Below are 27,109 nucleotides of genomic sequence, written 5' to 3' on the forward strand. Positions count from 1 at the left end.
ACAGTAGCTGGAAATGGATCACTTATTTATTTATTCATTTATTTTAAGAAAGATGTGAAACAGAAATAAAACATGAAAACCTTGAACCTACCCATTTACATGCTCTGAGAGACCCTGGCTCTCCAAAAGGCCTCGCCTTTGTCCAATAGCAACTTCACAAGCATTGGCGTTGGAGTACAGGTTGATAGGTGTGTTATAGACGGAGGGCTGCGGGACATTAGGATGGGAAGGGGGGGCCGTCACTCTGGGTGAAGATGAGGAGTTAGAGGAAGTGGATGAGGCAGAGGGGGAGGTGAAGGCAGAACGGCCGGGGACGATTTTGGGGGAAGAGTTTACTACGGCCGAATCTGAGGCGGGGAGGCTCGACTTCAATGCGAAGGGAGGCTGTGGAGGCTGAGAGGGAGCGGCTGGGGTGAAAGCTGATGATTCGGAAGGAATAGAGGCAACTTTTGGAGCAGTCTGGGAGGAAGAAGCAGCAACCCCACTGCCGCCGCCCCCAAATGGCCGAGCTGTCTTGTTGTACAAAGGAGTGGGCTGGCTTGGTGGTTTGGTGTATGTGGTGCTCGGCGCAGGGTGAGTGATCGGCACAGGCTTAATGATTTCCTGAGGCTCTTCCTGGATGAAGGTGAAGACAGACATGCACAAAAAGCAAATCCACAAAAATCCCATGCACTGAAGCCAGAACTCACAGCACAAACATAATAAAAATGAACTGTGCTCTCACGCTGGTGGACGAATCAAGTTACATCTCTGCCATACAAGCCAACTCAAGCAGTGCCCTGCAAAATTATTCATACCTGTTTTTACAAGTTTGCCACGTTATAACCACAAATTGGTTATAACCACAAATATATATATATATATATATATATATATATATATATATATATATATATATATATATATATATATATATATATATATATATATATATATATATATATATATATATATATATAATCTTCAAACATTTCAGGTTTTTTTGGGGTGTAAATATTTTGAAAACCATTTATAAATGTCTTTGCACTTTAAATTTATGAAATAATTTGTCTTAATCAATCACATCTATTCTAGTTATTTACATAAGCATCTGAAGTTGTAAAGTGACAAAAAAAAATTTTCAAAGGGTGTGAATACTTTTGCAAGGCAATGCGTACATGCAAAGCCATCTCATTTTTTTTCCACATAATCTCAGAAGGGTTTTATAATGCGTGTTATTCAACTCCGATGCAGAGCTAAATGAATGTTTCCCTTACCTTGTGCGATTCCTCTTTCGAGACAGCGGAGGCTCTGAAAAGACAAAAGAAAATATGAGTTACTCCACTTGAAACACGTACAGTTTGTTAAATCTCAAGTGTTTGGGAAAAGTATTAAAGTTTTTTTTTTTTTTTACTTTGCCCAACTTATTTTAAAGGCTGGTTTGCAGAGGGAACAAAAGCAGTCAAATAGGCACAAATTCAAGCAAACATACATAAAACATTATACTTTGATTCTTGTACTAGATCCTGTGATCATTAAAAGGTCCAGTATGCATTTGATTTTCACAACAGCTGAAGCAGCTGCTCCATTTTAAACCCGTGAAGGAGGTTCAGGGTGGTCTGCTCGTTTCTTCTTCCTTCTTATCTCACTCTGGAGGAGATGTTCTGGAAACTGAAGAACACCCAACAAACCTTTCAACCCACTTTTGATTTATTGTTGATAAGTGCGCAGTGTTACTATTCTATCAGTGTTTTGGACTTTTTCCTGTTAATGTACAACGCATTCTGTTTTATGTTAAAAATAAGTCAGAATCAGCGGTTTAAAACACTTAAAATGTTGGCTACTTTGAATGATGACAGGTTGTAATAACATTTTACAATATTTGGTCTGAGCTCCAGATAATGCAGCCCTTTTTTCCCCCTATGTAAAGAAAAAAAAAAACAAGAGGGAACAAAAGCGAAAAAACAGACATGAGGTAGAGAGGCTGGTCCTGGACCAGGAACTGTGGTACGTCTCCTGCCTCCCTTCCTGTCTATCGGGACAACAGACAACAAACTCACACATTTCCTTTCCGACTGAGCTGGTGCGCATTAACAGAGCCTGGTACCAGGTTGTTAAACAGCCCCACCCTGCAGAATCAAACGTCATCTGTGGCCATGCTTCCACTTACAATTTTCCACTTAACGGTTAATATCCAGCCTGCTTATTTTCCAATGAGCTGCACCGATGTATTATTGTAATTGCTTATGGAGCAACACATTGCCTCGCCAGGGAAAACAGTCAGAGGTCTAAAGATCAAACAGCACAGACTGTTTTGAACAGAACCCAGTCTATAATAATAAGGCACTATGTATCTGCTATCAGGGTCCCAGAATGGGGCAGCTGGGCGGATTCTCTCCGAGTCTGTCTATTCCCAGAGCAAACTGAACAAACGCTCGACAGGGTGGTCCCCTGCACATCTGTTTAATTCAGATCTGTGGGAGTCCTGCACTTTGTGTAATCAAACCTGCTCTTGTAGTGCTGTCAGAAAGAGAACACTAAGGGCACTCAAACATGCGTTCAAGTGACTTTACGCAGCATAAATGTTGGTTAATGTGTCTAAAAGTAGACATCTAAAGAGCATGTCACGTCGAGCATTTATTTTTAAACGGCAACCACGTAGTTCAGCAATTCGCTTTCAGACTTCAGTTGATACATTATCCTTCCCAATACCTAATGGAGTTGCTAATTTCGAAGCATCCTCTCCGAGTACATACGTTTTTTGCACCAACTTTCACTGAATATAAAACTTTAGCAGCTTTGAGTAAATGTTTCTACCAGCACCAGAGAATTAAGCGACTAAAATGTAATTTCATGCAATGCAGATCAAGCTGTGTGAGACTGGACCGTAAGCATCGGTCACCATCACTGTTTAAGTCTTGGCATAAATTTGCCCTTACACTTAGGCTTTGACTAGGCCATTCTAAGAAATCACAGAGGACATATTGTTTGCAGGTTGATGTGCAGTGTTATTCTGCCACACACCATTTTGCCAAGTTAGGGCAAAAAGTTAAATTTTGGCTCAAATGAACAAAGTACATATATATATATATATATATATATATATATATATATATATATAGTATAGCCTATATTCTTATCCTTCAATTACATTTTGAGCTATTTTGAGTTGGTCTGTCATGTAAAACCTCAAGTTACATTTAGTGTTTTTACAAGACATTGTAAAAAATGTATGTATAACCAGAAAGGTTCATTGCATTTTTAATGCCTTCAAACTGAGCCGTTATTGAGCAACATGTTGCTTTGTTTGGTTTACATTCATTAAGATTAGCTTCACGCTTCCCCGAAGAAAAAGGTTGCTTTCATCCGTTAACATGTAAGGTATTTCAGAATAAGTTTAATGAGTTGAGTAACCTGGCCCCCGGTGCAGAAATTGTTTAGTCAGAGAACAAGTCTCAATCTGAAAGAACGCTTCGCATTTTCGAAATTCTTTTACCGGAAAAGCTAATATTTGTCTGGTACAAGTAAATGTGAGAGAAAAAAAAAGATGATGCATCTCATGATGTTCATCAATGCATGTTTCTTTGTGTACACACCCTGACACACAGCTGCAGCTTCCAAGAATAAGGAGGTTAACAAGAGCAGTAAAGCCTGAGGGCAGAGCACACTGACGCATTTCCATCCTGCCTGTGTCTCTTTGAGGGCCAAGAGAAACAGTCTGGCATATGGCAGTCGACTGAATGATGGAGTGTCTAATTGACAGCTTTCTCAGTACAGGCTTGTGGATCAACAACTTGCATTTCTTTTTTTTTTTTACAAAAGTAAAATTGGGCATATACGAGGAGCCTCTCGTTTTCCTTTAATTTCGAAAAGTTTTGGTAGCAAACATGAGTGAAACGGCTCCATAAACGTAATTAAATGACCCGCGATAATCCTGTGACTCCAGGCATCTGTCTCCGTCTTGTGCCATGATCTCTGGTTACAGTTTTGTTTACTATATTTAAACTGGAGCAGATTGAGACTTGGAGCTTGACAGGGTTATGAAATATGCAGGAAAACATTTCTGATTGTAGAATCCAAGCAATCGTTATTTACTCCAAACCACTGTGGACCAAGAATGTTCTCTTTAAAAAAAAAAAAAAAAAAAAAGTTGACCCATCACCTGAAGCACATTTCTAGGATTAAAAAAACTAATATCCCAATAAGTTTATATCTAGTCGCATAGATTACTGCAACAATGTCCTCACGTTTGCCTAAACAGTCAGCAGCTGCTGCTCTGAAAACTAGGAAAATGAAAGACATCACCCCAGTTCTAAAGTCCTTACACCAACTTCCTGTAGCTCAAAGAATAGACTTTAAAAAAGCATATTAGTTTATAATCACACAATGGTTTTGCATCCAAATACATTAAACATGTGCTGTAGTTGTATCAACCTTCCAAAAGACTTGTGTCTTCTGACAAAAGTCTTCCCTGCATCCCCACAACCAGATCCAAACAAAAAAAAGCAGCATACAGTTTGTGTGCTCCACTAATCAGGAACAAACTTCCAGAAAACTGCAAAACAGCTGAAACACAGTTCCTTTAAATCAAGACTGAACCCCATTTGTTTAGAGAGTTCTCTGATTAAAGACAACTGGAACACAAATTAATTCTAGTTTTCATTACAATGGTGTTCTTGAGAAAATGTGAGATTTGTTGCTTGCTTGTTCTTTCTAAATCATGTAAGGCAACTTCAGTACCCTGTTAATAAAACATGCTACACAAATGAACTTGCTTTGCCTTAAAATCTGGTTTCTCCAATAAATATACATTTATTTAATGCATCCAATTCATGCACAAGGTCTCTTCTACATCCTTTGTTAGTGTGAAAAATTCTCTACAAAAAAAAGGGTGGCACGGTAACTAGCATCAAGGTATAATTAGGCTTTAAAAATAACTTTTTCAAAAATGTCTTTAAGGTAAATCTGTTTTAAAACTAGAATTGAATGAAGATTTTGCTCTAATTTTATCAGTTAAAACATTGAAGGGAATCTATATACACAAAACTTATTTTCCGTCCGGAACTAAATAACGTGACAAAATTCATTTGGGCCGACTTTTAGAATTCAGCATAACTTTTATCGGCAAGAGGAAAACTTGCCTAATATTTTAAATGATTGGAATTAGCAATTTGCTTAACGCATGTTTAACATTTTTGTTCATTTTTTACATTCTATTTTGAGCCATCATCAGTCAAGCTCACTGTCTAAATGTTTTAAAGAAGTGCTAGAAACCTCCAATCAACCGTCAGCATGCATGACAGAAACATGCCATGGTGCACCACAGTAAACACTGAGCAGCAGCGCCGCTTTCTGTTGCCTGGATACATCACAAACACAGTTTTCATCCTGTCTGCATGTTTAGCGATTGTGTAAACATATCAAACAGAAGCACTGCGCCTTTCATATCAGCAGTCCCAGGCACTATCCTGACGGAAGGAGTTCACCGTCTGCCATTTCTTTGTGCCTCGTTGTGCATGAGAGCACGATAACTCCTGTCATGTACTTTTGTCTTGAGCTGCAGAGTCTCATATCTGTTCAAATAATGCCAGAAGCCCCCCATTGTTTTTTTTTTTTTTTTCCCTCTTTGCTTTACTTTCAGCTGCCAGTATACATCTGACTAAGGTGATCGGGAGTCTGTGGGGCTCTGAATAGTGGCCTCTACTTCACCCTGTAAACTGTAGCTTATTGGATGTGGTGATATATAGGAGAATGCATGCAGATAAAATCCAGAACTTTTCAGTACTTGAAGGTTTCAGATCAAGTAAAACAGGTTTAAAAATATCAGGAAAAAAAAAAAAAGACAGAATTGTTGAATTATGTTGTTTCCACGGACTATCTGTGATTTATTTTTAGCTGGAAGAATCTGAAACATTCAAAAACAATAATGAAAATGATATGTACAGGAGATAAATGCATGTGGTTCAACCGTGAGGCTCACTCTTTCTAATCCATCATCTTTGAGGTTTTGGATCAAGAAGAAACCAGCCACTGCCTGACGGACGCAGCGTTTCTCTGCACTCTGCTGTGTGTTTCAAAGACAATAAATAAACAATTATCATACTTTCCTAACCCTGCTTCCCACAGCCATCTGGTGACTGACTAGTGGCTAAACAACAAGATTTCCTTGATATTAGAATAAAACGTGCCCATAAACTGGAAACTGCTGCTCATAGTAACAACCAGAATGAAATGGGAGTTTGAAACCTCAAGACGTCAGTCAGTTCTGCTAAATGAACACAACGTGTACACAGAAACTAGGAGAACATGTCCAAGATGTTCACTAAAAGCTCTTTAAAGTTGTTTTGATGTATGAAATTTTATTTTTAAAAACAGCAAAATGGTCGTTGTTTTAATCAGTGAGTTGAAGTTCAAATACTTATCTCTGGAAGTGTTTCAGTTATGTTGTTTCCATTTGTAAAAAAATAAAAAATAGATTTTTGTATTCCTTGCAGTTTTTGCATTCCAAACTTACCGACTCACTTTTGCTTTATGTAATGATGACGCGTAAAAAAAACATCTATAATACGAGTCTAAACAGGAAGTACTTACTTTCATTTTCAATGCATTTTGCCCTTTCAGGTCTGCCAGGGTTATTTGGGAATCTCCACTTTGGAATACTCCATGCATTTTGGGATCAAGGGAGAAGAATTTAGTTTTCTCCTAATTCACAACAAAGTTACTTTTTACCTGTGATGTCTCCATTTCCGAACAGATGACGAATTGTTTCAAACAAATTATTAAGTTTTTGTGGATGTATCTGTAAAAAAAGGCTAAATGCAGGAGGTTTTGATAAAAGGTCATAAGTTTGTACTAACAAATTGTTCAGGATACTGGTAGTAATGCTGCGGGTTGGACCTGTCTCTGAACAAACAGGCTTGTTCCAATGGTCAAACAGCCAAATTAAACATTGCATTATCCTTGCTGGTTATAATTTCCATACACAGAGCAGCAATGCCAAATGTCATTTCACACTACAGCAAGCACATAGGGCTGCAGATATCATCATTCCGGCACATTTTGTTGGGATTTCGACCACTTCTGCTTGTTCAGACTCAACATGTAATTTGCTATAATTTACTCGCTTCATGGAGTAATGGAATTACAGCAGGACAAGCAGTGGACTTCCTCAGTTCATTTCCTCTCTGATGAAAACATGTTTACCCCTACTTTGACTCAGAAACATTCGTCAAACAGACCGAGCTGCTCTGGGCTCTCTCAGATTTTCATATGCATTTTAGTTGGACGTTTATTTGCAAGTTAGTGAAACAAACAAGACAAAAATACTGTATAACATTGTTATAACTCAAAAATGTTCAGTATTGTGCATGTTTAAAGCCACAGTATATGCAATACAGGATTTTATATGACGTGCGAATGCTAACAGATCTAATTTTAACTAGAGAAATTAATACATATCCAAAAAAAATGAAGTGTGAGGTTATTTAAACATCAAGTCCCTGCAGTCTCCTTTAAATAAATATTAATGCAAGAGTGTTTCTCTCTAGTCAGATGTTTTGCACTCCTCCTCCAGATGGTTTGGATTCTAAAGTGGCTTTTTAAGGAAGTGCTTGGAGAATGTAAACTATGACAAAGTGACATAACTGGGCGAAACTGTCCCATTAATCATCTCCCAACACTCTCACTCTGCAGTTGTAACGTCAGCAGCCTTATCAGTGATCATCGAAACCATAAATTGCTCACAGAGAGAAGAAAGGATTAACTGTTGATCAGAGGGAAATGCTTGTTTCTTTTACCAGTTATGCAACTCTCCGATCTCTGAGGTGTTTTAGAAGAGAAGAGTAGCATTTGCGTATTTAGGTTATACAATTTTGGAACTATTTGTACAATCATCTTGATTTATTCTAAACGCTAAATAAAATGCAAGTAACCAAAAACGCAGACCACAATTACGCACCGCTTGTAACAACAAGACCCTTGTTGTTTTGGGGGTAATTGGGCTGTAGTTTACTTGCTCCATGAGACCAGAATTGTTTGATGTTTCATCGTGCATCAGCAACACGCAGCAGATTATACACAGCTGTGGGACAGGACTATTTTCAGACGGTTTTCCCACGACTAAAGCAAAGAGGCTCCTTTTTCCTTTGATGTGGTGATGGAATGGCAGGATGGGCAAAGCAGACCGAGTTTAGCCGTCAACATGTTTTACGGCGAGGAGAATGTGCGTGCTTTGGCTCCATTTGTCTCCGTCTAACACAAGAGATACTTTTCGCTCATTTCAAATATAGCCACCTCAATGATTACTTCACTTAAACTTGAATAACAGCAGGCCACATTATCATCATCAGCAGCAGCAGCATTATGCTGCTTCTCTGTTAAATGCATTTAAACAGACCAGCTTTGAGCTTCTTCACCTTTTCTATTGTGCCATCAAACTTAGACGCTTCAAAGCAAGCAAATATTTATATCCAACAAACATAGCCTGACTAAATACAATAAGCTTTTTTTTAAGGAAAAAAGGTTTTCCAAACCACCTTGAACATGTTGTGAGACAGGTTCTACTTAAGTTTCTGGGTTCTGGTAGCAATGACGCCCGGTTGCTTGGATAATTGCTTTTCGATATAGAGCCTGGGATCCAAATATTGCTCCTTTTGCCTTAAACATATACAAATTTCAGAAAATAAAAACATAAAAACAAAAGAAGTCTGCAAAGTGGCAGAAACCTTTTTACAGTCTTGCCTTAAAAACAACAACAACAAAACCGATCAATTCTCATGTGCTGCTTTCTCTGAATAACAACATGTACAATAATCTCTGAAGCATCAATGAGCTTCAAGATCTAAAGTTTGCATTCAATAAGGCTTACGGTCTTTGAATATTATATTTTTGGGTAACAAGAGAATAGAGGAGCAGCGTCGAATGTCTTTGCAATATGCTAAGCTTTAAACGACATGTGCAGACCATTAGTTACAGACTGTAATAACCTAGAATTAAGATTAAGTACTTCATGTCCTCTTTATGTAGCATGTAAGATTCATATGCATAACATTGCGGCTTCACAAACATCCACTTTGGAAATGACCTTCTGAAGACCAAAATGGAGCTGAACCTCAAAGTAAATTTGCATTAAACTGCCTTTTTTTTTTTTTTTTTTTTTTTTTACAATTTAAGTATAATGCTGCACTGTGAACTCTTCCCACTCTCACGGGTGACGTTTAGCTTTCCAATCACGCACGAGCATAAATTCAGTTTAAAGCCTTTGCAGACATTTTCTGTAATTACCAAGTAGATGACATGATGCTCAAACGATGTACATGACCAACAAGCTTACGCCTCCGAACCCTTATGAAAGGACTGCAGAAGCTTTTGCTGTGGTATTTCCTGGTGGGTAGCTTTCAAATACTAATACAATAAAAATAAAAAACTTATTTGACTAGGTAAAGAATTTTTTTAAACAAACATTTAGATTTCTAATACAGTCTTTACTCCATATACATGCATTTTTGTAGATTTTTCTTGCACTGACATCGGTTACTCTCATTTTGGCACTGCCTTGTTTGCTGTGAATTTGGCTGCATAATCAGTGAGGCAGAGTTTATTTGTTTCTCGTTATATTTTCGATTGCGATGGTGATAAGGAGCTACACAGCCACCTGATTAAGTTAGAAGGGTACAAAATGCAATGTGCTTGGAGAAGGAGACCAAGGAACAGAGCCACTGTCAGCAGATGGCTTCAACCGGATCCGCATCAAATAACTACTCCACTCCTTCAAAGATATATTTTAGACAAGCCAAGTCATTTATCTTTTTGTAGAAAATACAGAAGTTATTTTTTATTTCAATGCGACATCTTTTTGTCACATTGTCACTGTAATGCTGATGTCTTGTGATATGGATTTTTCCTATGGTAGGTCTGCCTCTTATCCCGTTCGATATGCTTCCAGCAGCTTTCATTGACAGCCTGTCCATTTCCATCTGTAATTTATTCTGTATGTTGGCATCTCTGTTGGTTTTACAGCCACAATGCACAAAAGCAAAATAAACTGAGAAGGAAAACAGTCTAAAAATCAAACTTGTATTTAAAAAAGAAAAAAAAAAAAAAAGTGTATTTTATGTGCAACTGTTACCTTTGTAGAGTGAGGCTGAGGTTGCCTGTGCAGGCTTTAATCTTGTTCTGAGCCTCAAGGTGATTCATGCCTTCTGAGGAAATCCCATTAATGGAAAGGATGATATCTCCAATGTTCATCCCAGCTTTGACTGCCTTGCCCCCGTCAGTCAGCTGCAGTGAAACAAAAAGCATAAAAATGTAAGGCCCAGGATTAGGAAAACATAGTGCTCTTTAGCAAGAAGTTGTAGTTTCTTCAATTCCACGCACCATTTCAAACTAAGTACTTTCATTTTCATTCCTAGAAACACCTTTGAGGAATTAAAGTTAAGCACATTTTGTTTATTTTTGTCTTGAGACCACTAATCATTACGATCTCTTTTCCCTTTCCTTTCGTATCCGATGAGATGGGAATCTTATTCTCCACACAACATTTATTAGATAAAACTGGATTTCCACTATAACAATCTGTACATAAAACACCCCCCACAAAATTTCGCATAAACACATTACAAAAGAAGTCTTATTGAAGCCACATGGTTTGAAAGCTTGCAACTTTTATTTAAGAAACTTCTCGGCTATAATGTAAAGAATATTCAGTCTGGAACGAAGCTCAAGTTCCAGCTCATCGTCCTTTAATTAGTCCATTTTTGGAAGTTTCAGTGCTGAAAGTTAAATCTCTCCGAGTTCAACGCTCTTCCTAAATTGATAAGTTTTTATGTGATTGCGCACGAATGTTTTTGGGGTATTTTTAGTTGCATGGAGGCATGGAAAATTGTAATTATAATAGTCTGTAAAGAATTTGAATTTAATACAATCAACTAACAAAGCCGTTCTTGAATCAGATAACAGGTTGAGGGTAATCGCAAAGCTAGATAGGGAAGTGAATTTTATTTCTGAAGCACCTTCCACAGACTAAAATCAAAATAATAAAATTTTTACAATATTAAAAACTACGTGCTGAAACCATCTGTAAACACTTCTGACATCCCGACGATTTGCCAAAGCAAATGAAAAGCGAGCAGAGCATAACTGTTTACGATGGGCTCCATAAAAACCCCGAAGAGGACAAAGTATCACCTGACGGTTTTCATTATGGAAGCTTCAACAGGGCCTTAAAAGGAGTTTTGCACACAGAAGCGAGAGTAAAGACTAAAGTTTCACCAGATCTCCCATCAATTTCCCCCCATGCTGAGACTTGCATTTCACACATGGGAATAACGTCATAAAATCGTTACGACTGGACAACACCCTTCCAGGTGTGATGACTGATCTGTCATTACATACAAGCACTTCATCAGTCAGTCAGCACTCTCTTAACACACTCAAATCCTGCACTCCTATGCTGGCTGCCAAAAGGACTCTCTGTACTCATCATCTTATGCTGTCTTTATTGCCTCCATAACTTCATGTCATCCTTCAACATGACGGTAGAATATAACTCAATGTGACAAGACAACTAAATGAACTCTTCAAAGTTCGGTGGAAAACAGAGGTTTTGGATATTGTGTCTGTTCACAGAACTCTGATGTCAGATATTGAAGTAAACAACAAATAACTCTGAAAAGTTCTAGTATCTGTCATCTTGAATCGGTTATCCTTGTGCCCACACAGTTGAGTGAAACTATTTATATGAACAAAACTGATAAGGGCAGAGAAACAACAAAACCAAGATATCCTCTTTCCTCACTGCTAAAGAATGCATTCAGGTTGGGCAACTCTGACATGTAGCCATTGTCCCATTGTGTTTACTCTCAACTTAACAAAATAGAGGAAAAGAATGGGAAGGGGAATGAAGGAATGAGGAAGTGACAGCATCTGTGCCAAAGACAGCCACTTTTTTTCTTTTCTTTTTTTTTTAAGTCTTGAAAAGTGCTTTCTTCCACTCAGTTGTTACTTGATCGGTAGCAGGAAGTCCAGAACCCAAAGCTGAGGCTGATGTATGCATACCGACGTCTAGGGCATCTATAGTGCGGTTATATCACTCACAAAAGCCCAGTGTGCAGACAGGCTCTCTGCTTTAACTAAATCACTCGCTCATTACATGCATGATGCACAGTCACTGGCACCTACAAGCATTTAGTGAATCGCATAGGCACTTTTAATCAAACAACCCACATTCTCAGATTAATAATCATTTTTTACAACTTTTGTTTTTCCACACTTGTTGAGTTTCCAAAACTCACTTAGCACTGGCTTTACAGCAGCACGAAGTTGCCGAAGAGAGATGACTTTACCTCGGCCTTTAATGCATAACAAAAGTACCGATAGATTCTCAGACTCTCGTTTTGATTTGGAAAAGTGTGTTTATTAAAATGTATTTTCTCAACTTTTAAAATATCTTCTTTTACTCATAGCTCAGACTTTCAAGTCTGAAGTCTTCTGAATCCCACGGTACAAGAGAAAAGTAATTGGAATGCTGCGCAGTCATCACACTCACATTTGTACGCTTGAACAGAGCAGATAAAAATACTTCTTGGCTCCATTTCTTAATTCCTTAAGCATTTACATAAAGCACAGACAAACATATGGGTTGTCAACAATATTTAATGGTTTAATTTGTGGTGAACGAACTGTATTTTGTACATCCCAAATCCCCCCCCCCCACCCAATCACTCATGTGGACACAAAACAAATAGATGTTGAGTAAGAATCTCCGGCATGTGCAGTCTATAAATATAAATCAAGAGAGGTCTGAGTGAGACTCGTGACGGAAACCAGATAAGCAATAAACAGTGACATTCACTGCTCTCCAAAGAGAGAAATATCACTGCGTTTTACCAAGTCTTATTGGTTTTATTCTACAATTTCACATCCACCATCAAAACATATAATGGTTTAAGTCTTTGCAACATAAAATGGAAAAGGTCATGTAATGGGTGTGTATAAATATAATTTAATTACCGGACTGGTTGATGGATATGCTTTTTAAATGAATAAGGGTATCTGTCCAGCTGCGTTTACACAAATGGGATTTCAGCCATATTGTAGTGAGGCTGCCGTTTCGTGGTTTCCTTCTCCACACTGGTGAATTTACTGCTGTGGAGTCACTAATAATGACTGGTTCTTTCACTGTGGTTCTGTAAATCCAGTAAGCTGGGAGCTGGTAAAACAAGCCATGTTCTACAGCACTAACTGAGAAGTTATGACAAATCTTGCCAACATTGTCCAAAAGGAAATAATAATAATAGTAAAAAAACATACAAGTAAGATGCCAAAACTGTAATCTAATCCTAGATGAAAAGACGCCTAAAATACAAAACAGCACTCCATTGGTTCTACATGTGCTTCATTGTAACAGTCAAATGAAAAAAAAAAAAATAAATAAAACTTTCTAAGAAAATTCACTATCCACCTTCAATATTTTACTGAACAGCTTAGCTAGCCCAGTGCTTTAAGCTTCACACTTCAACACCATGAAGACACCAACCACCTCCCTTGCTTCTCAGCGTGCAACTTCCTGCCTTCAGTGAAAGTATGGAGTGAGGAGGAGGATTGTTGCTTCACATCTGAGACATCATGCTACAGGAAGTATCTTGCGGTGGGAGCTGGAAGGCCAGTCAGCTGCATGTCACATCTGTGAAGGATGGAGCTAAGACAGAGAACCTAATATGGAGAAGTCTTGAGTTTAAAGGCCAAGTCATCGCAAACAAGGAAAGGCTCACGGAAGCTCATTATGTCACAATGTTCCCTGTTGGTATAGCTCCGAGGTCATCTGAAGCCACTCAAAACGAGACACAACATCATAATTAGGCATGAGCCAGTATGAAATTATGACTGTATCATAAGCTAAAAATATTACAGTTTCATGGTGTCACGCCATTATAATTCCAGCTCAAAAATGGGTTATTTTGCAGTTTCTTTAGGATGATTTGAGGTGAACACACAGTTGTTTTCTGAATTGTGGGCTGACCTTCACTCTTTGACATAACCCGTTGCCGCCAGAGCCACCGCTCTTCTAAAAGAGCAATTCGGACCAAAGTGAATTTAACCGGAGTCTCAAATTAGTCTTCCACTTAATTCACAAAATACTTGGAGTCCTCATGTAGGAAGTTTCAAATTTAGATGATTGCTATATATACTTTACTTCTAGGGGGAAGCTTAAGTCCTTCAGTATTTAAGCAAGAAGCTGCAGTTCTTCTATAAATGCTGTGGAGAGTACATAGTCTTCTAACATCATCTGTTGTTAGCCACCGAATTAAAAACAAGCTCATAAAGATGGCTGGTTCTATTCTGGAGCATCTGGAGAATGTAGGAGGATTCTTTATAACATAAAGAATATCATACAAACACTGAGAATCCTCTTCATCTTCAGTCAGAGACCTTTTTAGAACCACTGTAAGACAGGCCACTACAGGGAATCCTTTCATCCCCAGCCATCAGCACCTACAGCAACTCTGAATGGAATTGTATAATAACAGTGACAACATCATTTAATTTCCCTTTTATTGTTTGAAATTGAATCATGCCTCAGCATCAGTAATGTTGAAGTACCATTTAGTCAGTTTGTATTCATGTTGAAGAGTAGCACACAGCGGGGGACAGGTTGTTCAAATAGCACAGGCTCATCTTCTCAAAGCCAAGCATCCCAATTAAGGATATGAACAGAGGTAGACAAACTGTTATGGTTTGATCCCAGTCCATTACTACATCAATCTGGCGGCTAGAAAACCTGAGATGCCAAGGAAAACCTTAAAGGACCTCTTAGTCAAATTGCCATGACGACACAAACAAAAACACGTAGCAAAGTACCGACCCTGCACTGAATACTAAACGCTCTTTATAGACAGGTCCAGAAAAGAGCCAGCTGGTTTAGCCTCCTGAGCCAGAAGATATGGAAAAGTTTGAGCCAAGAGGGCAGAACTGGATCCCAACTCCATCATTGTTCGGTTTGAAGTGAAACGTTCAACAACAGCTTTCTGCTACAGTAAGAGAACAACATAAAAGATACCCAAGGTTCTTCCAAAACATTTTGCTTTGCTCTAAAAAAAAAAATCCATTACTATGAACGCCCAACCATATTTTGACAGTGGCACAGAAAAATGCCAAAAGTTGTAGTCAAAGCTATCCCCATGAAACAGATCATGAGCTTCAGCATGCAGGGGTTTTTTTCTAGTCACATGGAAGAAATCATAAAAAAGTTTTAATTTCTCCAAAAAGTTGTCTAAATCAAAGTGACAGCACAGCTACTCTTTATAGCTCTGCCATATTGCAGGAGGGAGCCTGAAAGCAGATGCCCTCCTGAAAGCTTGAGGCAGACACAGACCAATCATACCGGGATCAAACACAGACTGCAGAGAACAGCTATCCATATGGAACCTGAACGCATCTCCAGGAGCCTGCACAACTGATGGTTAAGGAAAATACAAGCTGCTTCCCAGCTAAGCAGCACAGACCACAGCTTGTCTGTGTGGTTTCCGAAAATGCAGGGTATGTTTTTTTTTCCCCCCTTTAACAGCTTGCTTTTATTTGTTTCTGAACCAGCAGTTATGGTCAAGTCCAAACAGCCAACATGATCAAGATGCCAAATAAGATATTAGGTTTTGAGTCGCGATATTTTCTTCAATGGAAGGCATTTTACCTAGACCCATGTTTTTGGGGTAATGTTTTTATATTGTGTTAAAATTTTAAACCTTTTCCCTGAACCAGTTCTCAACCTGCCAAGAAGCGACAAAAAAAATATAAAAAATTCAAATAAACACACTTTAAGTGTATATAATACTTCTTTTACTATAAGCAACAACATTTCTAGTACAAAATGCTTCCCAGAGTAAGTTTCCGCAGTATTTCATGGTGGTTTATAGAGGTCTGTCGAGTCTGCGGAGAGGAAATTAAACTGCAGTTTTGGCCACCGTCTCGTGTCCTGGATTTAAAAGACTTTCAGAAAAATGTCTGAGAAGAATAATGGTTGGTGAGTGAAGGGGCTGTTTAAAGGCAGATCAAAGAGAGCAGTAAAAGACTGGTGCAAACAAAATTAAACTAACAATACTCCCAGACAGGGCAAGTGTCCCAATTAATGTTGGAATATCTTTGGGAGGAGTTTGGTGTAAAAAGCTTTAAAAAAAAAAAAAAAGAAATAATCAAAATTAACACCTTAAAAAAGCACATTAAATTTATGTCCAATCTTAATGCAATTTCTATGGCATAATTTCTATTCAGATAGAGTGGAATTAACTTTGCCATACTACAAATATAGTGGCTAAAAGCAGTGCTTTACTGCAAAGCTTCCTGCAGAGACCAACCTAAAATTAGCCTGTCTGTTTTCAGAAAGTATCACAAGCCCTTACAACAGTTAATAACGAGAACGTAAAAAGAAACGGGCCCAACGGACAAAGAAATAGATGCAGTGCTGCTCCTCTAGCATACATATTCCAAGGGAGAATAAAAAGCATTTTGAGCGCATTTTCCAGCTGTGGAAAACAGTCAAAAGGGAACTCTGAAAAGAAGCGCAGCAGCCTTGTACTAAATCATCTGGAAGAGTCGCAGGAAAAACAAATAGCGGCACCCCTCCACCACACACACACACACACGCACACACACACACATACACACACAAGTATATAATTGAGTCCTAGCTCTATAAATCATTCATGAGGTACTGGGTGGTCCTAGTTTGAACAATTAACGGCACTGAATCAAATTTGTTATTCAACAAAACGTCAAATACAATTTTAGTCTGAATATTGTAGTCCAATACATGTGGTATTGGACTACAATGTGAAAGCTGTGCTACAACAGTTTGGTGGATACTACTCTTATTTCATCTCTTGCAGTCATTAAGAGTTATTTTAAGATCTAAAGCCCAAAATTCCCTATACGGAAATCCCAATAATTGTCTGTGGTCGTCCTGCGACCAGCCTTATACTTTGTTCATAACCGTTGGATCACTTGCATATGCTAGACATATGTAAAGTCAAGTCATTGCATCATTACTCTATGGCGGCGTCATTTATCAGAGCAAGTTCAAGCTCAGATGTCAACAGACGCATACTCCTCAACATGGCAAGTATATTTAACATCTCTGATGAACTGGAAACAAGCTTGAGGTCAACACAGTTTCCTACCTCACCAACTGAATGAAGGGATTAAAGGAGCAGCTAAACTTTTTGCAGATGTTTGTAAATGTGTCTTGTCCACCAACTCTGACGGATCGCTTCCAATAATGCTCACCATGTCTAAGTTGAGATTAAATTATATATCGTACCACCACACAGTCAGGACACAAACCAGCCGCCAAATTATAAACCAAGGATAGATTCATTAGAGATTTTTGAAATCAAATGCAGGCTAGTAATAAGGCATGACGAGTGGCGCAATGCTTCACTTGAAATCCTCGACTGAAGCCGGTTGTAGACATTACACAAATTAAGCAGAGTTGCACAACACCCTGCAACGCTCCCACCCTTCTTTTACAGATTCTTTTATTTGTTTTTCCAATCTTTAAATAATCTTGCGCCGCCCCACCTCTCTGAGCTTTTACAATGACTGTTCACTAAGCTGCTCAGAAGAGCAACTTTACCTGCATGTGAATGTCAGACAGGCCTCTTTGCCGTTTTTCTTTAGATCACCTCTGAAAATACATTTTTATTCTTAGACCTTTGACCCACCACAATTGAGCTATTTTTATTTGTTAGATTTGCTTTATAGCATCTTTTTCTGTCTTCTTTTATTTATGTTTTATTGCTAATACTAGTATAGAATATCTGTTCAGCACTTTGGTCAGGAGTGTTGTTCTTAAACTGCATAAATATAGTTGGCTTGGCTTCTACTTCTAAATATACATTTTTAAGTTGTCCACCATCTGGACAACTTAAAAATGTCCAAATGGATAAAATCCATCCATTTTATTTACACCCTTGTCCCTTAGTGGGGTTGGGAGGGGCGCTGGTGCCTATCTCCAGCTAATGTTCCGGGCGAGAGGCGGGGTTCACCCTGGACAGGTCGCCAGTCTGTCCACCAAGTTGTCCACCAAAGAATTGAAAAACACCATGTTTAAATATTTAAAAACACAAAAATGACTCTCATGTTTAGACTGATGGCTGCGTGTAATTGTCTGGACATTAACAGACTCACCTGTCACTTGTTTTTTCCTGCTGTACTAGTGTTGTTGAGGGAACTCTGCTATCAGACAAGCTTCTAAATGAGGACATGCTTCACACTTCATTCATCAGCTGCTTTCATATTGACAAGAAGTCCACTGACAACATAATGTCCCGCATACCGATTATTATCACGGCAGCGAGACTTAAAAATAGTGTGCAAAACAAACGTTGGCCTTTCTGTTCTTTTCGAGTGGCTGCGTCTGAACGCCAACGGACACATCACCAAATGAGAGGCGTAATTTCTTTGCACACATGATACTCGACATTCTGTAACTGATCCTGCCAAAAACAAATAAACAGAGGAACTGACCTTGGTCGTGACACTGAGATTAGAGTTTCATAACAGGAAGTGGCGAGACCTGAGTGACTCCCTTCTCATTCTGAAGAAGTACACAAAGCACAGTCCGTACGGGTTGAGGACTAAATGGCAACTTTTTGTTGTATTTGCTGAGCTGCTAATGTGAACGGAAGGTTTCCTTTTAATTTCTGTAGCAGATGCTGTAACACAATGCTTGAGAAATGTCCTCCTCAACCAATATCATAAATTGTGTTATTGTGTAAATTCACGGCGACAAAAAGCAATCCAGCTACCAGAACACAGACTGAAAGGTCCTGGTCAGTCCACTTTGAATTTATGTGGCAGAACGTCCCCAAATAGTTATTACAGAACCACTGTGGCTCTCTAGGGTTACACTCAACCGCTTCTACAGCACACTGTCTCTAATCAGGACAAATACCAGAGAAGAGGGAAGGTCACTTACCACTCAGTCAAATGACTACATGACAATAGTCATCAACACCCATTTGCTTAATCAATGAAATATGTGATTCATTTTCTAAACGGACAGATTATGTCTGGATCCTGTTATGCAATGTGATTTTGACAACAATAGGCAGACAGGAGTGCAAAAGCCTTGAGCAACAGGCCACAAACTGCTGAATGAGCTGTCCAAATCCAGAAACAAGAGCCACACAAGAGGCAAATGGTCCTTTTGTCAACGAGGAAGCAAATGGCAAAACGTGCATGGGTTGCATTCCTTTGAGGTGACCATCATGAAGTGAAGGGTACATTTGAGTGTGTGTGTGTGTGTGTGTCCCCATCCCCTACTCACCCGTGAGATGGTGAGGGGCAGGCAGAAGTCCTTCCCTCCTTGCAGTCTAAAACCCCACGGGGCGGGGCCAGCCAGGGAGACACTGTAGCTGCTGCTCATGGTGCACCTAGAAACACACATTTTACCACTTTATTAGGCCTGTATCTACAATAACAGGGTTTCAAACTTCAATGCATTTCATTGACATATCATGTGATTAGCTTAATCAATTTAGAAGATCCAAAACAAAAAAACACAGATTTCAACATTTTCTATGAATAAAATGCTAAATAAGTGGGGCACACATTAGAGTCCAGATCCCTTGTGTCAATCCTTTGCCATCTTTGAACATGCAGTCTTTTTTTTTTTAGGATCGCTCCAAGGTCAGTCAGACTGGATTTTTAAAACATTAATAACTAAATTTATGTCTGACATTTGTCTAATGAATTAATATGCAGAGATTCAATTGCAAACCATTTCACAATATATGTGACTGAATCCTTAGTCATTGTCTTGGTTGTGGGTTAGTGTAGTCAAAGGGTCAAAACGGATGAACAGCAGCCAGTCACATTGTCACATTGTAACATTGGTGGAAAGTCATAAAGTCTCATTTGGTCTCCTCCAATTAGACTGCCTTCTTACATACGTCTCCCATGTACCAGCCATGGCATGTGGTAAACTTTAAAGGAGGGCTTCTTACAGTTTTCCTCCCAATGTTCCTCCGAAAATGCTGTATTCGTGGAGTTAACAACCAGTGGTTATTCTGTTAACATTTTTTGAATTGTTGCAGCTCCTACACAGTTACCAAGCTTCTCTGTTTAATGATCTCCTTGGTCAACTTGTCCGTTTATGAGAAGAGCCATGATGTAGTAGGCTTGCAGTTGAATTTTCTCAATTTTAGGAAAACAGATTGAACACTTCTTTATTGCATGCGTCCCCAAGATGGGATTTTGATTTATAACCAACTTGTCCAGTACTTCATCCCTGGTCTGTCTCCTGTGCTGCTCTGTGTCCATGATGGTGTTTGTTCACTTATGTTTTCCCAGAAGTCTTCAGAGCTATTTTTATAATGCCATCAAATTTTTGACAGGTGAATTCTGGATTCAATTAGTGTAAGGTCTTACGTTTCATTTAAAAACAATTGGAAATCATGAACCAGTCTCCTTTCATGTCACAGTCATGCACTATATTTCGCTGATCTGCCAGTTAAATCCCTTAAAAATGCTTTGTTTGCAGGTTTAATTTGGCAAAAGTTTAAAAAGGGGTGTGAATACTTTCGGAAGGCACTATACTGACCAAATCCATTTAAGAGCAGAAATAAGGATGAGAAAACTAAACCTGTTTTTTATATTTTGTCAACAAGATTCAAATGTCAGACTCAGCCGTTTTAGAGCAGGTTTTAGTTGTTTAACAAGGAAAACTATCGGCATGAAGAGTGAAAGTGATTCTGCAACAGTTTGTGCCCAGTTTATATTTTGAAATAAACAGATTGACAGCAAGGGGGGGGGGGAAAGAGGATGAATGTTTAATACTTTGTGGAAATGCTGACCGACATATCCAGCTGAATGAATGTAAGGCTTGAAATAACTAGTACAAATTGGGGGGGAAAAAAACCAAAAGGAAAATAAAGACCATCTCAATCAGCATTTTAAAGCCATTTGTTGAGCACATTATGTCAGCAATCTGTCACCAAGTGTTCTGCATGAGACAAGCAGCCTTTCTTCACGGGAAAAAAAAGTGAAGCCACTTGTATACCTGCTTATTAAGGATAAAAGACCAGCGCTGTTTTTAACATAATTCAAACCAAGTGTAATCATGCCAACATTACACTTAGAGGGTAAAAAAAACAACCAAAACCAAGGCAAATGAGGCATTCTGAAAATTACGAGCTGTGAGGGAAAGGCATCATTACTCCAGTCAAGCGGGCAACATCTTGAATTTCATCTTTCCTTTTCACACACAAACTCATACCTCGGCTTCAGAGCTCAAGAGACAAGACAAAATGTCTTCCATGCATTTATATTTAGCCAACCCCCGCCTTTGTTAATCGCAAGGAGCAAAGAGACAAGATGTCGTTGCTCGCACCACTGCTGCGGCGCTGGACCTGCACGAGAAAGAAGTGAAGACGAGACACACCCTTGATTGCGAGGGACTTGTTAGGACTCAGATTTCACTGGTAACTCAAAGTTGTGCAAGCTTTCCAAGAATTACTATAAATCTAAACACAACTCAGTAGCTCCTTATTCTCAAATTCATGTGTGCAAATATATTAACAATGCCTCAATTAGAAATTAAAAACGGCAGGAAGGCAGCAAGATACATGCAAGTGTAAAAATATCTCATGCACCATTACGCTTCACTGTCTAATGCCTGCCTGTTATGCATTCCTTTTCCCTTGAAACACTGAAGCTTTAAAATACTTACTAGAAGCAAGACTGAGGTCAAGTGGGGTGAAATGTGACGGCTTGGTATATCGTAAAATTTATTTAAAGCGATAAGTGAGGGAACTGTTAAACCAGATTTGCAGAATACTGAGGGTTTTTTAAGAGGAAGGTGTGTGCATTTGTGTCTGTTCCACAACTTGGCACTTCACAGTCATGTGGAAATGTTACCTTTGCCCCGACCAAACAGGAAGGGCGCACGCAGACACCAAAACCAAAACATCAAACACCACGTGCTCTATAGTACGTTTACAATACTTGAAGAAGAACCTCTCTTCTCTGTTTTATTCAGTCAGTAAAAGTCGTTTCTTGAGCTAGAACAGGTGACTTAATGTTTCATTTTAGTCAAGACATTACATATGTAATCCCCAGAAACACAGCTGGGTTATAAGACGACATGCCTTTCTTTCCCAGTGAATATTTCACGAGTAAAAATGTTTTATCATCCTAAAGGAATGTCTTTATGAAGCTGCCAGTCAGGCTGCCTCTGGGACAAAGCACCACCTGCTGCAGCCCGTCACCTGGTTTTGTTGTACCAGACGCATGGCAAATCAGGGAGCTTGTTTTCACACGATCTTCCATTCAAGCCTGAAGGAGAACAAGTGGATATGAGGAAAGGAGACGTAAAAGGGAGTAGAAAAGGGGAAGGAAAGGATTAAAACTACATGTGAAAGTGACAGGGTAGCTGAACACCTGATGACATGCACCGTTTCCCCCCAACCGTTACCTGGCAACAAACTGAGTTTTTCCCCCATTAAAACATAATTCATCCTAATATCATCATATAGTTTTACAATCTTCATGTCAGAAGTGCAGCTGACTTTTCGGGGAGCATGGGAAATGTTGTTGAACTTCCTTTTATTTTAAATCAAACAATGACAATGACAAAAAAAAGAGAACTATAGTAGAATGAAAAATGACTGAGAGCAGGCAGACGAAGGTACCAAACATGCTAGTTGATTAAAAATGCCAAAGACTGTTTTCAGTCCTTCCTTTCCTTCGTGGAGTAAAAACATTTCAGTAAAAAAGATGGAGAAGGTGTTTGTTGCTGGTTACATAATGCATATGGGCAGATCTGGAAAGACCAGTGAACTATAGCTAAATCAAAAAGACATACTAGGTACATTAAATGAGGAATAAACTTGGTGACAACAAAAAATTATGTTTTGCTTTTTTAAGCCTTGTAATTAACTTAGATTTTGTTATTTTAAAGAACCACATAAAAAGCAATAGAAGAGATTATGACTCAAAAACAACTGAATCTGGAGAAAGTCTTTTAGATAATTCAGGTATTATGGTATACATATCCAGCAGGTAAACTAAAGCTGTGCTGGCTGAAAACGGCCATAAAGCCAGAAACATCTATGCCCAAGCAAATAACTTGGAGTCCCGTTACCACACAAAAATCTGTGAATACTGAACCACAAAATGGGGAATTCGGTGTGCATGCAATAAGATGTACATATAAGCTCGTCTTTATAAAAAGCACAGAAACACAGGCAGTAATCCATCAGTTCAGCACTTTCTCAAATTACAGCGCTATTTCCGAGGTTTCTTCATCTAAGTTGTGATTGCACCACATGTCTGTGTTCAGCAGACTAAAATGAAGAGAAATGTAAAGAAGAAGTCATAGTTCAGAAAAAAGAACTGGGAAGCCATCCTTCACATTGTCAAATGTTTTGTTTACCTTCTCATTTAAGGACTGACCTATGAACCACCAATGCTGACAAACAGCTGATGCTCTGAGGCCTTTGAGTCCATATTCTTAATGTACAACCCTTTGGGAAAACAGGACTCTGAACTGCTCAGGCTTGCATATTTTGGAGTATTTACTTTCACAGTCAAATTAATCGACTCATTCTGAAGTGGCGAGATTTGAGTCATGACTCCGGTCATGACAGACGCACACATATCAATAGCATTACCTAATAAGGAGAGAACAAAGATCAGGCCCATCTCATGCCCCTGCTTGTTTTGCAATCTCTAATGATATCATGCATGGACATGAGCAGACACACCTCTCAGTGTTTTCGCACAGATGAAAAACAGTCGAGATGTGCATCAGAATTTCTCAGCTACATTCACATCGACACATCTGCAAGTTTGAAAGAGAATTCCCCTTTTGGGCCTTATCTGTCAAGCTCCTATCGTGTTGGCACCACTGCAAAGCATTTCATCGCCTTTTCCCAGATATTAGCTCAGACATTTAAATGGCTCTGAGCTGAATGGCAGGCAGAGCATTTAAATAGCTTGAAAGATGTTTTTTCCTCAAATGTCTGACTGTAAAGTAAGTAACACATGCTGATAGGAACAGCTTGAATTTTTTTTTGCAGACTATCTCAACTCTTTAATGAGTTTAAAATTAGGTTACTTTGGAGAAGGGGTTGAGGGATGTATAAATGTCATTAGGGTCCCTTTTCACATTCTTTCATGTTGCAAAAACAAACACCAGTTTGATTAATTTCAATCTTTTCAGGTCAGAGATCCAGGGCAGCAATCAGTCACACAGTCCACAAATCTGACAGCGAGATTTGGGGAAAAAAAAACCTCATGTGTAGTCTCATGTGAAGTGTACCACAAGGAGGACACTGCATATTAAAGAAGGTTTTATGGTCAGAGAAAACCAAAACTAAGCCAAAGTGGTGGTGGTGATATCATCGTGGTATGGGAATGCTATTCTGCAGTAGCAACCAATGTAGAGGCTGCAAAAGACTTAACAATGGACAGTAACTTTGTCACCTTGACAACAATCCTACAGCGAAAGTTACAATGTCAGGGTTTAGATGAAGGCATATCCAGGACGTCCCTGTCAAAATCTAAACTAAGAATCTGTGGGAAGACTTTAAAATGAATGACAAATTAGAAATTCGTATGTTTATGTCTAATTTTCTTTTTGTTTCTCACATAAAATACTTTAAAAGAGTCTCTAAAGGTCCAAGGGTCATAAATGCCTTTTACAAGGCACTGTAAGTTCCCTAATCTTAGGCCAGTACAGTAAATTTCGTAATAAAATGAACCACCGCCCCTCAAACAAAGGTGCATTTCAACTGGAAAAGCCTTTTCTTTAATGGTAATTAAACACGGGTCACCTGAACTGAATGCAGGAGCCGCTCCCCTTCATGACCCCAGCTGCATGCGTCACACCAGGATTGTGTCAAACCATGTTTTCTTCATGTCGTATTCAAAAGAAAGAATGTCTCCAAGTTTTGATGAGCACAGTGTGTGAGATTTGTCATCTGAAGTTCAGGTTTCAGGCGTCAGGCTTATTTCACAGGGCTTTGCTGCTAGGTAACGTTACAGCAGATACTGACTGAGTGGCCTTGGATTTACTGCACCTTATCGCAGCACTTTCACTGAAAACAAAGGGAATCTCTTTGACGTCACTTGAAATGCTAAAATACGTTATATTAGAGCTCAATAAATTAAAATTAAGTCATATTAAGTCATACTCCTGTTAGGATCGTCAAATGTAGAATTTAACCATCAAACGTCTTGCCCAATACTATATATTTTTAAATGTCCACGTCTTACTATTGACATTGCTAGCTAACGCACGTTATTTATTTATAGAGAAACAACTACACTGAGGATAATCAATAATGTAGTCAGTCTGTTCACCCATGTGTTCACTTGGAGAAGGTGCAGGACACACATGCCTAAGATTATTACAGCTCTCCTAGATTAAACTGAAACAAACAAAAACATATCCGCCCAAAAACAGATAATAACCTGTTTGTTATTTAAAAGTTTTATTTTACAAACATGTGATTTTTTGAAAGTTCAGATGAAGTTCTGAATTGCAGCTGCGTAGCGGGAACAAAAAGCTGCAAAAAATAATGACGTAAATAAAAATGATTAACATTGTGCTCACCTTACCTCGAGGAACCCGGGTTTGTGTTAAAGAGAGAGGAGCGACTTCTGCCCGTCGATTCTCAGCCTCCAAGAAATGAAGTTGGTGGAACTGAAACTTCCGCCTTTAAGCCAGCCCTTCAGACAAGCGTGGAGGAGGGTCTACCGGCTACACCAGCTCTCTGAGGCTGGGGGCAGCACAACCGCAGGCAGGCAGAGGCTTGTCCTGAAGGTGGGACGGGAACAAAACGCACTGACTGGCCTGCATGAGGCAAAGCTAAGCGCGGAAAGTCGCTTTATAAACATCTGGCGGAGGCTTTAGCTTCACTGTTGTAGTGTGACTTTTTTCTCATTAACGAGAAAAAAAGAAAAACGGTGTGCGGTTGCTTGGTGGATTGTTATCTTTTGGCTATTTGACTCAAGTTGCAGTATTGTTTACAAAAATATGTTAAATATCTTTTTTTTTCCATATATTTGCTAAAACTGTCACTATTTTGTGATAGTGTAATAGAGAGATATAATCTGTGAAAGGTTCCAGCTCTTCCACCTCCTTCCTGATCTTATATTGCCATCTGACAAAATGCACAATCCAACCAATCAGAGCTAGGAGGAAGGTCTTAGCGCTGCCAATCAAGAAGAGACACACGCTGCCAAGTGTGCTAATGGTGGAAAAACAACTCACCGTCCAGGACAACCGTTAATCTGGTGGCTATGCTAAGCCTTAGCATTAGAGGCAGTCTATGCTGAGTCACATCACCTGCATCATAGCAAAGAGCAAAGGGAGGAGAGGGAGCGGCAAGTACACAAGAGTGATTGACAGCATTAAGACTCTCCCCCTGGCTCTGATTGGTTGTTCCTGACTGAGTGGTGCATTTCTGCAGCTAGTGGGAACACTGGGAGAAGGCAGAGGAGCTTGACTTTTTCACAGTCTGGCTGTCTTATGCTGTCAATACATAATAATCATTTTAATAAATATATTTATTTTCACTTACAGATAAAATTTTATATTATTGGAGTAAGATCCATGTAATTTTTGCAAAGAATTGTATTATCAGAAGGTCAGGCTTAAGCTATAGATTTATTGCATCTCACCATCAGAGCTCTGTTTCAGTATCCATAAAAAGACATCAGACTTTTATCCACATATTCTTGTAATTTAGAAGATCATTTTAGCTCATTTTGACTTTCTCCGTCCCTACTATCTCCCGTTGTATTGATGGTAAATGGTTTTGTACTACTATAGCGCCTTATCAAGCCCAAAGCGCTTCACCCATTCAACCACACACTCACGCTGATGGTGGTACTAGATAGTAGCCACAGATGCCCCAGAGGAAGCCTGACAGAAGCATGTTTGACGTTGTAAATGAAAACCATCTTATTAATGTTATTCTTTATTTTCAATGTTTGCCTTTGGGATATTTTTATGCCTGCACTAGAATTACTCATTTGAAAATACTCATTGGCATTTTGCTTAAAGGAAGGTTAGACTCTACGGAGAATCTAACTTTTACACATTGCTCTGGAAGAAGTATTTAAAATTCTG

General features: G+C 39.0%; 1 protein-coding gene across 3 annotated transcripts in view; it reads right to left on the bottom strand.

The window, feature by feature from the left end:
• Nucleotides 1-25,778, bottom strand: part of pdlim5b (PDZ and LIM domain 5b) — a 37,996-nt gene extending 12,218 nt beyond the window's left edge. Inside the window, exons 1-5 of one of the 3 annotated variants that reach the window (XM_014969612.2) lie at nt 25,594-25,778; nt 19,298-19,403; nt 10,106-10,257; nt 1,257-1,290; nt 92-615 (exon numbers count right to left, since the gene is read on the bottom strand). In XM_014969612.2, the coding sequence (XP_014825098.2) occupies nt 92-615; nt 1,257-1,290; nt 10,106-10,257; nt 19,298-19,396 (809 nt within the window). In that variant the 5' untranslated portion in view covers nt 19,397-19,403; nt 25,594-25,778. Of the gene's footprint in view, nt 1-91; nt 616-1,256; nt 1,291-10,105; nt 10,258-19,297; nt 19,404-25,588 lie in introns of all 3 variants that reach the window. The other 2 variants (XM_014969608.2, XM_014969620.2) reach the window with 2 other exon arrangements.
• Between the last annotated feature and the right edge of the window lie 1,331 nt (nt 25,779-27,109).

This window comes from Poecilia mexicana, unplaced genomic scaffold (assembly GCF_051168715.1).
Source record: "Poecilia mexicana isolate PSO_F unplaced genomic scaffold, ASM5116871v1 scaffold_12, whole genome shotgun sequence".
In the NCBI taxonomy this organism is placed as follows: domain Eukaryota; kingdom Metazoa; phylum Chordata; class Actinopteri; order Cyprinodontiformes; family Poeciliidae; genus Poecilia; species Poecilia mexicana.